Here is an 18,025-nt window from a genome sequence, read left to right on the forward strand (position 1 = left end):
GAAGTGCTCTACTTACTGAAATGCTGACAGGAGCTTGCTAGGAAAACATTTGGAATTAAGTAAGTGTTATTCATCTATTTTTTTTCCAATATTTATTAAGTACTTACTATAAAACAGGCCTTAAATTCACCTTCCATTTGCACAGCTGTGGCAGTGGCAGGTCTCAGCTCAGTGCTGCTCTCCCAGGGCTTTACAGGAGGCCACTGAGACCTAAAAATGGGTAATTAAAAAACACCCTTGGACTGCAAACCCTTCTGGGGGTGCCACAGGAGCCTGTTGATGCAGGAAATTTAAGGACAGAGTAGTGAAATACTTGGAAAAGACCTGCATTGGTGGTTAATAAATGTACAAATCTCAAGAAGAATTGAAAAAGGCTGGAGATAGGGGAAGATTAGGGAATTATTACAGAAACTTGCCCTGTTCTTGCTTTTGCCAAGTTTAATGACAGCTGTTGGAGGCAGAACCTGGATGTGGATCAATAAGGCTGCTCTCAAACTCCCTGTGGGGAATTTCTGCTTTCTTGGCAGGATCCTCAGGCTACAGATGCTGCTGATGGGAAAGGAAACAGCATCAAGAAAGACATGAGACCAAACAGTGGCTCTTTATCAGAAAGATAAATCCACTGGGAATGCTGTTCTCTGCTCTAAGGCAGGAGGTTTCTTCTATGCACTCCTTGAGCTTTTCTTTTTTAATCATTTATTACTCAGCATTTTTAGTTTCTCTGCCAAGTGCAGGTTCTCTGATCCAAGTGACTGGGGAAATAAATATGTCTAAAAAAGGTAAGAGTCTCCAGAATTACAAAGGTTGCTTAACCTCTGAGGGAAATTGTTATAATTTATAAAAGATGTTTTATGCTGTCAAGCACCCTAAAATTATATGAGCAGGAGAGCCTTTCTAAAGTAGCTCCATGATCCTAAAGTCACAAATGTCCTACTGGAATTCAAGGGACTTGGCCTCTTTATTCCTAGAATCAGATGGGTTTAAGCAAATCTTGCATCAATCCTGGGACCAAAAAATGGAAAAAAACTGACAAATGTACTTCCAGTGATTGCACTTTTATTTCCTTGGAACCACCACGTTGGTGTATCTTTCTATAAAATTCACAGTACAAAAAAAAGTTAAATTCATACTATCCAAGTGCACTACAGATGCTCTGGTTACCTACTCTACTCTGGCTGTGGGAGTTCCTAAATCATGCTTTTCTCAACTCTAAGAAGCTGGAACTTCACTGAGAAAACAAAGCTCTGGTAAAAAGTTTCTTCAGTGGGCAGAACTCCACTTGTTTCCTTCTTCCTTTCTTAGGAAGTTTCTGATGTGTTATGTACAAATTAATTACAATATCAGCAAAAAAAAAAAAAAAAGTGGTTTAACGTTTCTCAGCTGTTCACCTCAGGAAGAGTTTTTCCAAAGCAAATTAGCAATATTTGGTTTTTAAAAATCTGTACCGTACAGAACCTCTGTAGAACTGTAAACTGGTTCACACTTTCCCAACGAGCAGGAGCTCTGAGCAAGTCTTTGATGAAATATAAAACAATTCTAAATAGTTTCCAGATAACAAGTGAGCAGCTGGGCTTTGATGTTCCTTGCGGGTCCCTTTCCAGCTCAGGCTATTTTATGATCCTCAGTACTTTCTGGATGACATTTAGAAGCAATTACACTGTCCCATGTCTGCAAAACAACGTGTTTTAGTCCAAATTTTGCTTCTCAGAACAGAATTTCAGCAATACTTCATTTTATTAAAAGCAATAACCCAGCATTAGTTGGTAGGACACAAATCATTCAATCTTGAACGCGACAATGACAAATTCACCAAAATCTACCTCAGATTGGGCTTCACCTTTTCCTTTACCTCCTCAGGAATATCCTCATTATTGTGCCGAACAACCAAATCATAGGGCTGCTCCTCCTCTGTCTCTCCATCTGATTTCTGCTCCTCCTCCAAAGCCCGTCTGGGCCGTTTGTGTCCCGCAGAGGGGACAGGGGAATGTCCTGGAGCACTGAAATCCTCGGGGATGCTGTCCAGGCTGGCCTGTGCCAAGCACTTGTGGCACAGTCTGTAGCGCCGCGTGCCCTGCTGCACCACGCAGCCCGTCAGCTCCGTCACCTGCCGCTTGCACTTCCTGCAGATCAGCTTGCCAGCCTGGTGGATCTGAAAGGGTGGGAAATTTAAAAATTTAGCCTTCATTCGGGGTTTTTTGGGGTTTTTTTGGGTTTTTTTGTGGGTTTTGGGGGGGTTTTTTGTGGGGATTTTTGGTGCTTTTTTGGAGTTTTTTTGTGGGTTTTTTGGGGGGTTTTTTGGGTTTTTTTGTGGGTTTTTTGTGGGTTTTGGGGGTTTTTTTGTGGGGTTTTTTGGTGTTTTTTTGGTGTTATTTTGGTTTTGTTTGTTTGGGGGTTTATTTTGTTTTGGTTTGGTTTTTTTGGATTTTTTGGGGGGGTTTTTTTGGTTTTTTGGGGGGTTTTTTGGGGTTTTTTTTGTTTTGTTTGTTTTGTGGTTTTTTTGTTTTGTTTTCTTTTGGTTTTGGTTTTGGTTTTTTTTTGTTTCTTTGTTTGTTTTTGGGGTTTTTTGGCAATGAAAGTCTGCCAAACCACGCTAAAAAAATTAAATTTTAAATACAGTTTGCCACCTTAAATAATGAATAATTCAAGCTGATGTGCTGCATTTCTGGCGTTGGCTTTGGAGATGCCTGTCACTGAAATGACCACAGGACACTTGGAACTTTGAGGAGATCAGAGCAGGGCCCAAAAGGCCCTGATTTGTTTATTTCTTTGATTTAATAAATAAAATAAAAAATAAATAATATATAAAATAATAACTAAACAAATAAATAAATTCTATTATTTATTATATACTTGTAGAAAGGTGACTGTGGGTTAAGAGGGTGGAATTCCCACCTCTCAACCACACTGCTCAAGAGGACAGTCAACTAACACTGATTTATTTATTTTATTCTATTCTATACTTTTAGAAAGGTGACTGTGGGTTGGAGGGTGGAATTCCCACCTCTCAACCACATTGCTCAAGAGGACTGTCAACTAACCCTCTCTTTTCATCAAGAATAATGCAAAACAATGACAGTTTTACAAAAAATAATCTCAACTAACCCTCTCTTCTCATCAAGAAGAATGCAAAACAACGACAGTATTTACAAAAAACAACCTCTTGTTTGCACGAACAGAGTGTGAGAAGTGAAAATTTCTACTTTAATATGAAAGCTCAGAAAACCAGCAAAACTCATGGTGACAGATGCCACCAGTGTCACTGTGAGCTTCGCCCGAAAAGACACACGGAGCCACGAATTTGGGGAGATCAGAGCAGCAGGGGAGAAAATCCCCACTTTGTTTATTATTTCCTATTTTATATTTCTAGCAAGGTGACCATGGATTGGAGAGTGGTATTCCCACCTCTCACCACATTGGTCAAGGGGATTGTCACACAGTCTTGTGTGTTCCAGCAAAGAATGTGAAAACAAAGGCAATATTTATAGAACACAACTGGTTTTTACACGAAAGGAGCGTGAAAAGGTGCAAACCTACTTTAATATGAAACTAAGAAAATCTCATAGCAACACACCAGTGAATTAATTCCCAACTTCCCATCGAGCAGGAGCTCCGAGCAAGTCTTTAATGAAATATAAACAGGTTATTCCGAATTGTTGTGTGTCTCCTACCGTCTGGAAGTGGTTGCGGAGGTGCTCCAGGCGGGTGAACCTCTTCCCGCACGCCTCGCAGGGGTACGGCCGCTCCCCGGTGTGACACCGCAGGTGGCGCTTCAGGTCCGCGCGCCGCTTCACCGTGTGCGTGCAGAACGGGCACTTGAACCGCATCCGCGGCAGGTCACCTGCGGGGACAGGGACACGGACAGGACACGGTGTGTGGCTGCACTGCCGCCACTTTGCTGCTTAAATACGGGACAGCTCATCCTTGCTTTGAATAGGGCAAATCCGCAGTGTTGGGGTGTTGCCCGGAACGCAATAATCGACCACACGGAGGCAGAGGTCTGCAGTGAAAGCTGTTCCCTGTAGCTGAGCTCTGGTAAGACTGGGGACTAGAGTAACGTGAGACTAACTAGTATGGTTTCTAGTACGAACTCTGCTTTATTCTGCGAGATGGTTGGTTAAGTACAGAACGAATAGTTTATAGTTAGCAGGTGTACTGTGATAGGTGCTGAACATACAGAAGTATGTAAGCAATTTAGGGTTAAGGTGGTTACGGAGATTTAGTGCTATTATTTTTATGCTGCGAGTGGCTATACTTTAACACATATCTAGTAGGAGATAAGTTTATCTGCTACTACGTATGTTGAATGTTTTGCGGCTTACTAGACTTAGGCTTGAGGCCTAGCTTAGTTTGGAATAGCTCAAATGGTATTTGTGAGCATATTATGCTTACGATACTTGGGAAACTCGGTTACAGTTCCCCACTGAAAAAAGGGCCCAGCCTGTTTATTTCTTTCCTTTTATAATTTTGTGGGTCTGGGAGCAGATTGGATTCTGGGGTTGCCACCCCTTCACCCCACTGGCCAGACCAGCTGTCAACCAACATTGTTTTCAGGCTGGAAATGTGTAAGCAAAGGACAGTGAACAAAAACAAGAAAGGTTGTTTATGTTCCAAAGTGTGAGAAAGTGAAAAACTGACCCTTAATATTGTACAGAAACTAAAGAACTGACTCCATCTTATAAGCAAGTAGAAAGCTTTAAAAACATCTCAGAAAAACCAAAGCAACATTGGGGATATTTGGATGTTTATATAAGGATGTATTGTATTATATATGTATACAATGATACATAAAATATAGGCTTTGGGGGATACAGATTTGTTAAATTTATATATCTCTATGTATCTATCTATATATAGACAGATAATCTGTATCTATCTGTAGTGAGATCTAGATACATATATATATTTGTATAATCTGTATCTATATCTATATATCTCTATATATCTACCTATATGTAGACAGATATATCTGTATCTATCTGTAGCTAGAACCTATATATATGTATTTGTATATATCTGTATCTAGATCTATATATATCTATGTATCTATCTATATATAGACAGATATATCTGTATCTGTAGCTAGAACCTATATATATGTATTTGTATATATCTGTATCTATATCTAGATCTATATATATCTATGTATCTATCTATATATAGACAGATATATCTGTAGCTAGATCTAGATACATATATATATCATATATATATTTGTATATATCTGTAGCTAGCCCTATATATATATTTGTATATATCTGTATTTATATCTAGATCTATATATCTCTATGTATCTATCTATATATAGACAGATATATCTGTATCTATCTGTAGTTAGATCTAGATACAGATATATATATATTTGTATCTAGCTGTAGCTAGACATATATATATTTGTATATATCTATATCTAGATCTATATATATTTGTATCTAGCTGTAGCTAGATATAGCTATATCTATATTTGTATCTGTAGCTAGATCTAGATCTAGGTATATATTTGTATATATTTGTATCTATATCGAGATATAGATATATATCTGTATATATTTGTATTTATATCTAGATATAGATATATATTTCTCTGTATATATCTGTATCTTCCCCAGCTTGCATTTTTATTCTTATTTAACATGATAATTGACCACTTGATAGCGTTTTTTCACTGACAACATTTTTTAGGTATAAAGGTGATCATAAATATGCAGCTGTTTATAAAATGCAACATCCCAGCAGTGCCAGGACCTCTCAAGTCCTGCCAATCCCACTTGGACTGGGTTGAGGTTGAACCCCTCCGTTTTTGCCAGGTGTTGGAGAAACTTGGGCCCAAATAATCAGGAATGTTTTGGTTGAACTTTACAGAATACCCGGGTCAGTCCCATTCCAATTCCCATGCCCTGTTCTGGCTTCAAAATCTTAGTGTTAGCACTAAAATTGAGCAGATAAAATCACCTGTAATTCCAGGCACTTTTTTGGTTTCCACGCAGCAATACAAATTCCTTCCAAAGCATCACCTGAATTCTAAACAAACCCAAAATTTCCAAGCGGTTTCTATTATTTACCTTCATTCCAGCTACTCATTACCCCTAAAATCGTGGGCATTGACGTGTACAGTTCTTCAGCCTTTAACTCCATGAACTCAGGGCTTCTGGAAAGTTCTTGTTCTAGCTGAGTAACCGACCACCTCTTGCGTACAGCCTCTGCTCCGGGATATCCAAAATCACCCCCATCCACGTCGTTCTCAGCATCAAACTCGGCCTCGGACTCGGCCTCTCCTCCTCGGGGGATGTGAGGAGGATCCGGGGCTGCGGCTCGCTCCGCCCTGTCCGCTTTGCCCCCTGCCAGCTCCCGGCTCTGCGCCAGCCCCAGGTGCTTGCGGCGCCTTCTGGTGGAGCTCTGCTTCCTTCCCCTTCTGGACAGCTGCGTGTCTGCCCGCTGCAGGATCTCCTCTGAGGACAGGTAGCTGCTGTAATTGCCCCACGAGTTCTCATTCCCGTTGGGTTTTTCATCCGGGATGGAGTAGGAACGCCGGGGGTTGCTCTTAGCTTTCCTTCTGGAGCGATAAAGAGCCGGGCGGGCGGGGGTAGGCTCAGTGCTCACACTTTTGGCCGAGAGGCTGAGGTAATGATCCTTCTCCTTCTCATTAATATCCAACGAGGACTTAATGAAGGTCTTGCAGACATTGAGGATGTCTGTCATCTGCAAGTAGCTGGCGGCCGACATGACCTCGATCACATTCTGACCCGTTAAAGACAATATCCCTGAATACACAAAGTCCAGGATAACCATGAACGTCTCTGGAGAGAAGACCTCGAACGTGGCTATCGTTGGCTGACTCGTCTCCTTGGAGCTCTGCGAAAGGAGCATTTTGAAGTAGCCGCTGCTGGCGAACAGCACATTGCGATGGGCTTTGAAGACCTTGCCCTCCACCAGGATGTTGCAGTCGCAGAACAAGTCCTGCTTCCGCTGCTCGTTCAGCTGCTCCAGGAGGTGAGACTGGTGGGAAGAAATCTCCATTCCAGGCGGGGAGGAAGAGGAAGGTTCGCTGTAAAGGAAAAAAAACATCATCGTGACAATCTAAATCGATGCTGAATCCTAATTTTAAAACACGAGCTCTCGTTTTAAAAAGCGCTATCGCATTCCCAGTGTATCTCCAATCTCCCTGCGGCTGCTACTCTGCATAACAAGAGAGAAGAAACTTAACAACTCCAAAAGAGGCGAAAGGATGTCCCGGCAAGATCACTCCGTATCCCAAAACAACGAAAATTGTGTCGACCAACCCATGATGGTTCTCAGACTCCGCAAGAGACCTTGGCCCTCCCGCCGTGGGCAGAGCCGCGGCTGACGCGGGTCCGCGGTGGGCGCAGCCTCTGCCCCGGCGCCTCGGGGCCGCTCGAATGCGGCGGCAGCGCCCGGGGCCGCCGCCCTCCCGGCCCGGGCCCGCGGGCATTGGCCGCGGCCGCCGTCACTCACCCGAATTGGCCGCCCGGTGCCCGGCAGCCCGGGATGCCCGACGGCGCCGCAGCCGCTCCGCCAGCGCCGAGCCGCCTCCCGGCCCCGCTCCCGCCGCGGGGACCGCAGCGCCCGCCAGCCCCGGCCGGCTGCGCGCTCCCTCCGCCCGCACGGACCGCCCCGGGCCGGGCGTGCCGCCCGCGAGAACGGAGCCGCGCCCGCCGCTCCGCCGGAGCCCCCCGTGTCCTCGCCCGGTGCCCGGTGCCCGTGGTTACCCCGGCCGGTGCCGCTCCCGTCCCGCCGCCAGCGCCCCCTCCTCCGGCGGCGCCCCCGCTCCCCCGCGCAGCCCCTTTGTGTCCGCGCCCGGGGCTGCAAATGGCGCCCGCCGGGGCCGCGGCACCGGGCGGCACCGAGCGGCTCCAGGCGGCCCCCGGTGCCCGCTGCGAGCCCCGCGCCCTCCCCGCCGCCTCCCGCTCGCAGCCGCCGCCAGCCCCGACGCCCGCCCGGTCCTTCCCATCAGCGCAAAGCGGAGCCGCCACTCACCGGCGGGGTGCTGCGGGCGGCGGCCGCCGAGCCGGGGGGAGCGGGCGGTGGCTGCGGGATCCCCGGCCCCGCCTCGGGGCTCGCCGTGCCTGGAGGCGCCGCTGCTCCCGCAGCCCCGAGCCCTGCGAGCCCGAACGGGAGAGAAACAAAAGGTATTTGCTGACGTGGGCGTTGGACAGAGACGCCCGAGGGCTGGGGACACAATTAAAGGGGCAACGCACCGATTGCAGCCGCAGCCCAGCGCCTGCCTCGGCCCCAGCGCCCCGCGGCCGCCGCCGCTCCCGCTCCCACACGGTGCCCCGAGGCCGCTGCCCCGCTCACACCCGGCTTTGTTGTCGCTACCTTTGTGTGTGTGCAGGAAAGGCGCCACCTGAACGGTGACCGGCAGAGATCCGGAGCTCCGCGGTGTAGGATTAATGATATTAACTCGATATAGCAGCATTTTTATAACGGGATTTTTGTATTCAAACCGTGAGGATAATCCCAAAGCAAAGCGCTGCCCGTAGGAGTGCGATGCACAGATTGTCCTGTTTTCCCTCCTGGCTGGAAAATGGAATCGAGATGCCTGATAGAAGACATGACACTCTCAAATTCGTGCCTTTTAGATGAGATTCTTTCAGTCTTATTCCTCGAGATCATGGAATAATTTTGAGAAGGAAGCTCTGCAGTCATCGGTACAATCCCCTCCTCAGAGCAGGCTGCAAGAACCTGGCAAAGAACAGTTCCCATTTCCACAGTCGGGTGAGGTCTTCAGTAGTGTTTAATTTATTCCAGCAGCTAAGCCAAGACAGGGAAGGTTCTTTCCAGCCACTCCTCCCAGTTTCCCTTACAAAATCTCTTGTTCTGTGTTCTTGCTCCGTTTAAAATTCTTCATGCACCGAATAAGCCTCCTCTTTGCATCTCATGAGTTAAATAGGATGAAAGGTTACGCCTCCGATGCAGAAAGGTTTTAAGTTAAACAGTATAGAAAATATTTAACTAAATGCTATTATAAGCTTTTCTTAGTAGCTTATCAACTTATACCCATCACTCAACAGTGGTGCCACGGATTTGTACCTAATGGAAAAATTCTGGAGGGTTAGAACATCCTTTTCTTCAAAACTCAGTCTTTTAGGCAGAATTGGAAGTTTATTCTTCTATTTCATTTTTATACTTGTTGCCTCCAACACACAGTAATTAAAATATAAGAAAGGTAGACATTGGCATGGCTCAGTAATAGGATAACACTGACAGCGACCAGATGCTTTAGGGAAGAAATGTATATTCCATCACTTTATATCCAAGTGTTTTGTGGCTTTTTCCCCTTAAATTATCATTAAAAACTTCGGATGGATCCCAAAATCCTGGTGGATTAAAGATTCTGCAGAGCCAGGAGTAAAGGAAGGATACCTGTAGCACAGTCAGCCCTCTGTGAGATCTGGGAGCTTTCAGTATTTTCAAAACCACCCTAAATCAATATTTTTGCTTTCTTTTTTCTTATGTCGATTCTTTAGAACTGGAAGAAAATCCAAATTACAAAAGGCTGGAAAGGGAGATTCATTCTGAAGTCAGTTTTTGTAGTCTTTTTTTTGTTTTAACAGGGTCTACCCAGCTGTTTAACCTTTAAGATAAGGACAAGTGACATTTTTTTGGATAGTAAATATGGACGTTTAGGTAATTTAATGAAAAAAAAAAAAGGAAATTATGTGAAAGAACCAACCAAGCATCACACAAGTCATAGGTTTTTTGGGGCAAAGAGAATTCTGTAAGAAACACCTAAAAAAGGTGAGAGGGAATTTTTTAATTGAGTATTTCAGGCTTTGAAAGGATGGGAGGATATTGTCACATAGTTAAGGATAGTTAAGAGGTGAGACATTAATCAGAGCATGATGAACTTTGTCTTCACTCTTGACTGTGGTTTTGTGAACACAAAATAAACACAAACCAAGCAAAAATAATCACAGAATTCTTGGAAAAGACCTTTAAGATCAAGTCCAGCACTAAACCTTGTCCCTAAGAGACACAAAGATGAAAGAAATGCAAGGAAATAAATAAATTCAGTGGGAACATCCCTATGTGATCCTCACAGAAATATGAAGACAATCAGAGGCAATGGAAGGAGACAAAAAGAAAACAAATATTTTCATTTAGAGGGAAAAAACCCAAAGAAAATACGTGACTGTAAAATGAAGGACGTGGAAAACAGAAGGCACTTAACATTTATCTTGTCTTACAATACAAAAACAAGGAAACAACGACCAAAATTAAGGCAACAAATGTAAAAATGGTAACTTTTAAAACACAGAAAAACATCATTGGCCTGTGGGAATCATAGCCTTGCGCTAAACCTCCAAGCTTAACAAGATAATTTAAAAATGACTACAGATATCTAATTATGCTACTGAGAAAAACAACATAAAAATCCAGAAAAAAGCCCTTATTTTCCCAGCAAATCAACAATTAATCTGCCTGTGTTTAAAAAGTAAAAGTCTTCCTATGGATAGATTGTTCCATTTAGAGCCACTTCAGATCTCATCCTGAAGCATCTGGTCCTCAGTACTGTTAGATTTATGATCTCTAATTAAATTGAGTATTGATCCAAAAATCCCTTTACTTCTAAAAACACCCCCACTATTAAGAAACACTTAATAGCCTGACCTTTGCAGTTGACACTTAAGATTTCAGGCCTGGAGAGAAGATTTTATTTCCCCTCCCAGTTCATCCATCCCCAAACACACCCAGACCAATTCCAGCCACTTTTTATCCCGGGACAGCAGGCACTGATACCCGGGAATTGTTGTCAAACTGTTTAATGGAAAGGGAAAGGGAAACATCGATGAACTTTGAGCAAAGTTACTCCACATCCTTTGAAATATTTCTTCTTCTGTGTATTTGATTTAGTCCAGGTTGCTCAGGAATATTTCTTAGTCATTTAATAACAGGCATTTTAGGAGTTTAAAAGCTCTGAGAAATTAAATGTCTGTTTTTACATCGAGTCCATTTTTGGGCTGCTGACCAAGTTCCCATAAAATCGAATGTAAGTCTTAAGATGTTTTCATCTGGGTCACCACAAAGATTTTTAAGTCACCCCCTCCCTCAGTCTAAGCAAATAAATTATAATTTTTGTAGGAACAATAAAACACCATTTCCATGCTTCCCATGGAGAGGAAGGTGCTTAATGCATACACTGAATTTAGCATAAAGTTCTCAAGTTGTCATTTGTTGGTCACCTGCAGCCTGGAATGAAAATGCTGCACTCTCTGGCCATGATGATACAAGAAAGTTATACAGTTTTTACACAACTAAAAAGAAAATAGTGACTTTTCAGCTGTCCCTGGGAAAGATTATATAGTATATATATATATCTATATATATGGGATCGTTGTGTAAGAAACCCCGGGGTTCAGCCAAACATGCTTACAAAGCTGTAAAAAAGAAAAAAATAGATATAATTTTCTAAGTCTACAGCCATTGAGTTCCATGATCCCAAGAACTGAAATAACACTCGGGTCTGTCCAAGGAATGCAGAGCAACAGGAGCATCTCCTGCTGACAGTGCTGGGTAAGAGAAACTAAACAACAAAACAAAAACTTCTTTTGTTAGAGAAACAGAATCTCTTCATCATTACTCATCTCCTAATTGTGGGTGAAATGACACAAATTCCAGAACTTCCAGAACATCTCGGTCTCACTGGTACAGACTGGGAAATGTGCACAGAATTCAACATCCTCAACTGGAGGGGACCCACAGGGATCATCCAAGTCCAGCTCCTGGCCCTGCACCCCAAAAATCCAACCTTGTCTGGGCACTTCTGAGAGGTTTCAAAATATGAAAAAAGAGTATTTTAGTAGTGCTAATTAAAACAGCCCAGTCTGAGATCCTAATTTGGAGACTAAAACATCTACTGGCATCAATTAGTGATCCAAATTTTTAATCAGTTTGTCTCTGGCGTGTTAAGCATTTATGTGCTTATTTTCTTTTAAAGAAATAGGTCATGAACATACGATCTACTAAAGATTCACCTCATCCTAATAAATTTTACAGAAGTCCTTTTCCAGACAAAAGTGCCAAAACATTTTAAATGCTCTTTCTTAATTAGCTGCCTTTTTTCCTTATCATAATATGAAGATTTCATGGAAGATTCTTTTCAATTCTGAGCACTCAAGAGAGGTTGTCTGGTGTGGAGATTATGTGGTGTGTGTCTGGTGTCTTTATACTTTTGTCACCTCCCAAAAAACCTCTCTGTGGATGTTTTACACATCCATCCCTTGATTTTCTGCTGGTTTTTGTCACTTCCCAAAAAGCCCCTTGTACTTTACACAAAAGTATAAAGACCCCAATGATATAAACCCCACCTCTCTCCAAGTGTATAAAACGGGCATTTTACAATAACCTGCGACTTTTTAAAAGTATTCACACCTCACTCCCTTACAAGAAGCTTTGAGATGTGCCTGCTATAAAAATTATCCACGTAACCCTGCAGTTTCCTTGTTTATCCATAATTTCAAGATTAATTATTTTAACAAAACAACACAGGGGGGTTCTGCTAACAAACCAGCATGGCCTCAATGACGTGTCCATAAATACATGCAAGCCTGGACCTGTTCAACCACGTGTCTCTGCGGGATCACCACCAGTGGCAGAGGGCATTTGGTGCCAGTACATTCTCCCTCTTCCACAAAATTCCCAATCCTCATCTTCCAACTACCTAATATTGGGCTTCACATCCTTCTCCTCCGCCTCATCCTCGCTGTCATCCACTTGCTGGATGACCAAATCGCTCGAGCCGTCCTCCACGATCTCCACGTCGGACCTGTTGTCGTCCCCGTAGTGCCACCTGCCCTCCTTGTCCCCATCCTGGGGGAACTCCAGGGGCGTCTCTGCCTCCAAGTCAATGCGGATGCTGTCGATGCCGGCCTCGGCCAGGCACTCGTTGCACAGTCTGTAGCGCCGCGTGCCCTCCTGCACCACCTGCCCCGTCAGCTCCGTCACGTTGCGCTTGCATTTCCTGCAGATGGGCTTGCACGCCTGGTGGATCTGGGAAAAACAAGGGGGGGTGTGTAAAGCATCCATGAAAGGGTTTTTGGGGAAGTGACAACAGCGGAAAGTCAAGGGGTGGGTGTGTAAGGGATCCATGAAAGGGTTTTTGGGGAAGTGACAAAAAGCAGCAGAAAATCAAGGGTGGGTGTGTAAGGAATCCATGAAGGGGCTTTTGGGAGGTGACAAAAAACAGTGGAAAATTAAGGGATGGGTGTGTAAAGCATCCACATTTGGGCTTTTTGGGAGGTGACAAAAAACAGTGGAAAATCAAGAGATGGGTGTGTAAGGAATCCATGAAAGGGCTTTTGGGGAAGTGACAGCAGTGGAAAGTCAAGGGATGGGTGTGTAAGGAATCCATGAAAGGGTTTTTGGGGAAGTGACAAAAAACAGTGGAAAATTAAGGGTGGGTGTGTAAAGCATCCACGAAGGGGAAGTGACAAAAAGCAGCAGAAAATCAAGAAATGGGTGTGTAAAGAATCCACGGAGGGGAAGTGACAAAAACCAGTAGAAAATCAAGGGATGGGTGTGTAAGGCATCCATGAAAGGGCTTTTGGGAGGTGACAAAAAACAGTGGAAAATCAAGGGATGGATGTGTAAAACATCCATGAAGTGGAAGTGACAAAAAACACTGGAAAATCAAGTGAGGGATGTGTAAAGCCTCCACGAAGGGGCTTTTTGGGACATGACAAAAAATAGCAGAAAATCAAGGGATGGGTGTGTAAAGCATCCATGAAGGGGAAGTGACAAAAACCAGCAGAAAATCAAGGGATGGGTGTGTAAGGGATCCATGAAAGGGTTTTTGGGGAAATGACAACAGCGGAAAGTCAAGGGGTGGGTGTGTAAGGAATCCATGAAGGGGCTTTTGGGAGGTGACAAAAAACAGTGGAAAATTAAGGGTGGGTGTGTAAAGCATCCACGGAGGGGAAGTGACAAAAAGCAGCAGAAAATCAAGGGGTGGGTGTGTAAAGCATCCATGAAAGGGTTTTTGGGGAAGTGACAAAAAGCAGCAGAAAATCAAGAGATGGGTGTGTAAAGAATCCACGAAGGGGCTTTTGGGAAATGACAACAGTGGAAAATCAAGGGATGAGAGTGTAAAGCATCCACATTTGGGCTTCTTGGGAGGTGACAAAAAACAGTGGAAAATCAAGAGATGGGTATGTAAAGAATCCACGAAGGGGCTTTTTGGGAGGTGACAAAAAACAGTGGAAAGTCAAGGGATGGGTGTGCAAAGAATCCACGGAGGGGAAGTGACAAAAACCAGTAGAAAATCAAGGGATGGGTGTGTAAGGCATCCATGAAAGGGCTTTTGGGAGGTGACAAAAAACAGTGGAAAATCAAGGGATGGATGTGTAAAACATCCATGAAGTGGAAGTGACAAAAAACACTGGAAAATCAAGTGAGGGATGTGTAAAGCATCCACGAAGGGGAAGTGACAAAAAGCAGCAGAAAATCAAGGGATGGGTGTGCAAAGCATCCACAGAGGAGTTTTTGGGAGGTGACAAAAAGCAGCGTGGAATCTCAGTGCCACCTCAATTTGAGACACATCAAACCCTGAACTGCACCAGCCCAGGCACGGTAATTGCCCACTGGAGCTGTCACAGGCTGCAGGCAGCAGAACCTCTGCAAGCCATCAATTACCCAACAAATTCCTCCCCTTTCCTGCAAATTATCCTTCAGTTTGACTGCAACCAAACCAAATTAATTTCCTATCCCCCTCTTCTTAGCGGGAGTCATTAGATCAACCAGATACACTCGCGCTGTGTTTAATTAGCCAGATTTACACGTTAAATAAATCATGCAGCTGCTAAAAATACTCACGGTTCGAAAATGGCTGCTGAGGTGATCCAGCCTGCTGAATCTCTTGCCACACGCCTCGCAGGGGTACGGCCTCTCTCCCGTGTGACAGCGAAGGTGACGCTTGAGGTCGGCTTTTCTCTTCACCACGTGGCTGCAGAATGGACACTTGAACCTCATCCTGGCCAGGTCATCTGTCAGAAAAGAGTGGGATTATAAAAAAAAACAAATATCAAAGTTATGTCACGTAATGCTGTAGGAAAAGGTGTTCTGTGAGAAGAACAGCACATCATTTTTATTCGAATAATATTCACTGGTTGTTTCAAGCACAAGGATTTTGTGTTTTCCTGTAGATTACACAGGGGTGCAAAAAAGGAGGAGTGGACCATTGGCTGTATTAATGCAAAACCAGCTTGGACAGGGCTTGGGGCAACCTGGCATAGTGGGAGGTGTCCTTGCTTGTGGCAGGGAGCAGAGCAAAATGAGCTATCAGGTCCTTTCCAACCCAAACCATCCTGTGACTTCATGAAAATGAGCTTAAAAACATCCCAACTCACATTATTTTTAAATTGAATACCCCAGCTACTTCAAGAACTCAAAACCATTTAAAAACCAAGAGTTAAACTTTCCAAACATACATTTCTGGACAACACACCTCTCTTTTTAGCAGTTGTGCTTTACTCTTGAGTAAGACCTGTTTTCTCAGGGCCACAAGAGAGGATTCAGTGTCTGTGCCCGCCCAGCACTCACCTTCAGCCCAGTTTCCCATGACCCCCAGGATGGAGGGCATGCTCCCGTACTGCTCCTCAGCTTTGGAGGCTTTGGCTTTCCCGGAGGAGCGCGGTGACTCGTGCTCCTGCTGGGACACCGCCAGGCCCCTGGGCATCACCTCAGCCCCCTGCCCAAACTGGAAGCCCACGTGAGGAGCTTCAACCTCGGCGTCGATGTGGACCTGCTCCTCGGGCGGCGCGGCGTGGCCGGCGGGCTCGGCAGCCCTGTCCTCCAGCTTGCTTGATTTATAGTGGGGCACGTCAGCAGGCTGCTGCAGCCCCAGGTGCCGCGATTTCTTCAGGGAATCCTGCCGCTGCTCGTGTTTGGACAGCTGCTGCTGCTGGGCATTTCTTTGAGAGGTGGGGTAATAATTGAAATTGCTCCAAGCGTTCCCGCCCATCATACAAGTCCCGGGGTCTGGGCTGGAGTGGGGATGTGGGGGGCTGCTCTCTGCCCTCCAGCCCCCGCCGTACACACAGGACCGCTCCACGCCGTTGGAGCTCACATCTTTGTCTGACAGGCTGAAGTAGCGATCCTTCTCCTTCTCGCTGATGTCCAGCGATGACTTTATGAAGGTTTTACACACGCTGATCACATCGGTCATCTGCAGGTAGCTGGCGGCCGACATCACCTCGATCACATTCTGACCAGTGAGGGACAGTTTGCCTGAATACACGAAATCTAAGATAACTGTGAAGGTGTCAGGAGAAAAAGCCTGGAAAGTGGCTGTGGTGGACTGACTCGTCTCCTTGGAGCTCTGCGAAAGGAGCATTTTGAAGTAGCCGCTGCTGGCGAACAGCACATTGCGATGGGCTTTGAAGACCTTGCCCTCCACCAGGATGTTGCAGTCGCAGAACAAGTCCTGCCTGCGCTGCTCATTTAGCTGCTGCAAGAGGTGAAACTGGTGAGAAGAAATCTCCATCCCAGAAAAGGTGAAATGAAACGCTGCTCTAAAAAAATGAAAAAGATTGTTACACTCTTGAATTCAATGCCGTGTAACTCAGCCAAAGCTGTCAGACCCAATTTTACGGCTATCTTCACAAATAATCTCATTTCTTTAAATCTATAAATATATTTAAATCACTATATACTCAAGCACAGAATCATTTTCCACCAGGACAAGAGCGATGACAAAGCCAAGACGACGTTACTACAGCCGGGAGCATCTCCATGCCCGGGATTCGGGGCTGGACTCGCCGCCCGCTGGAGCTGCGCAGCCTTCAGGCAGCTCCAGGAGCACCCGGAGCCAAGAGCGGCTGCGGCCGTGCCTCGAACCAGCGATTCCGCCTCGCCCCGCTCCGCCCGGGCTCCGGGAGCGCGGCAGCGCCCCGGCCCCCCCGGCATTGGCCGCGGCCGCCGTCACTCACCCGCCCGCCCGGTCCCGGTCAGCCCGGAACGCCCGACGGCACCGGAGCCGCGGGGACCGCAGCGCCCGCCAGCCCCGGCCGGCTGCGCGCTCCCTCCGCCCGCACGGACCGCCCCGGGCCGGGCGCGCCGCCCGCGGGAACGGAGCCGCGCCCGCCGCTCCGCCGGAGCCCCCCGTGTCCCCGCCCGGTGCCCGGTGCCCGGTGCCGCTCCCGTCCCGCCGCCCCCGCTCCCGCCGCCCTCTGTCGCCGCCGCCCGCTCCGCGCAGCCCCTTTGTGTCCGCGCCCGGGGCTGCAAATGGCGCCCGCCGGGGCCGCGGCACCGGGCGGTACCGAGAGGCACCGAGAGGCACCGAGCGGCTCCAGGCGGCACCGAGCGGCCCCCGGTGCCCGCTGCGAGCCCCGCGCCCTCCCCGCCGCCTCCCTCTCGCAGCCGGGCTGGCTGCAGGGCCCGTTCCGCCCTAACCCCAGCGCCCTGCCCGGCCTACCGGCGTGCGGGAGCCGCCACTCACCGGCGGGGTGCTGCGGGCGGCGGCCGCCGAGCCGGGGGGAGCGGGCGGTGGCTGCGGGATCCCCGGCCCCGCCTCGGGGCTCGCCGTGCCTGGAGGCGCCGCTGCTCCCGCAGCCCCGAGCCCTGCGAGCCCGAACGGGAGAGAAACAAAAGGTATTTGCTGACGTGGGCGTTGGACAGAGACGCCCGAGGGCTGGGGACACAATTAAAGGGGCAACGCACCGATTGCAGCCGCAGCCCAGCGCCTGCCTCGGCCCCAGCGCCCCGCGGCCGCCGCCGCTCCCGCTCCCACACCCACAGGCCGGGCTGGGATGCCCTAAATGCCTCCTTTTCACACCTTTATCTACAGCGAGGGCCTCGATGACCCAAATCTTTCTCGTTTCTCTTGCAGCGTCCTCCAAAGGAGATCTGACATCTTCTTTTCTCTGTTGGTGTCTGTTATCTTCTGAAGAAAGCATGGCTGAAAGCGAAACCTGAACCTCTCACCTTCTCTCCCTCCAAGTGTATCTTTCTCCTTCCTCCTCTTACCACCAGGGTCTTTTCTGTGATTTTGACGCCCCAGTTATTTTTCATA

The 18,025-nt window shown here is 46.8% G+C and overlaps 2 protein-coding genes across 6 annotated transcripts; both read right to left on the bottom strand.

The window, feature by feature from the left end:
- Positions 1-1,715: 1,715 nt before the first annotated feature.
- On the bottom strand, positions 1,716-8,347 carry LOC134561854 (zinc finger and BTB domain-containing protein 8A-like). Of its 3 annotated transcripts, XM_063419200.1 has the most exons (5): positions 8,214-8,347; positions 7,993-8,114; positions 6,060-7,042; positions 3,669-3,838; positions 1,716-2,149 (listed from the first exon to the last, which is right to left on the bottom strand). In XM_063419200.1, exons 3-5 carry the CDS (start codon positions 7,012-7,014, stop codon positions 1,817-1,819), a joined length of 1,458 nt encoding a protein of 485 aa, XP_063275270.1. In that variant the 5' UTR covers positions 7,015-7,042; positions 7,993-8,114; positions 8,214-8,347; the 3' UTR covers positions 1,716-1,816. The 3 variants fall into 3 exon arrangements, with proteins under 3 accessions (XP_063275270.1, XP_063275271.1, XP_063275272.1); XM_063419201.1 differs by having other exon boundaries at positions 7,993-8,296; XM_063419202.1 differs by lacking the exons at positions 7,993-8,114; positions 8,214-8,347 and adding an exon at positions 7,471-7,717.
- Positions 8,348-10,090: 1,743 nt separating this feature from the next.
- On the bottom strand, positions 10,091-17,733 carry LOC134561849 (zinc finger and BTB domain-containing protein 8A-like). Of its 3 annotated transcripts, none has more exons than XM_063419192.1 (4): positions 17,453-17,733; positions 15,556-16,521; positions 14,830-14,999; positions 10,091-13,008 (listed from the first exon to the last, which is right to left on the bottom strand). In XM_063419192.1, exons 2-4 carry the CDS (start codon positions 16,496-16,498, stop codon positions 12,676-12,678), a joined length of 1,446 nt encoding a protein of 481 aa, XP_063275262.1. In that variant the 5' UTR covers positions 16,499-16,521; positions 17,453-17,733; the 3' UTR covers positions 10,091-12,675. The 3 variants fall into 3 exon arrangements, with proteins under 3 accessions (XP_063275262.1, XP_063275263.1, XP_063275264.1); XM_063419193.1 differs by having other exon boundaries at positions 15,556-16,526; positions 17,453-17,587; XM_063419194.1 differs by having other exon boundaries at positions 15,556-16,526; positions 17,429-17,569.
- Positions 17,734-18,025: the final 292 nt, after the last annotated feature.

The sequence above is a fragment of the Prinia subflava genome, chromosome 24 (assembly GCF_021018805.1).
Source record: "Prinia subflava isolate CZ2003 ecotype Zambia chromosome 24, Cam_Psub_1.2, whole genome shotgun sequence".
In the NCBI taxonomy this organism is placed as follows: domain Eukaryota; kingdom Metazoa; phylum Chordata; class Aves; order Passeriformes; family Cisticolidae; genus Prinia; species Prinia subflava.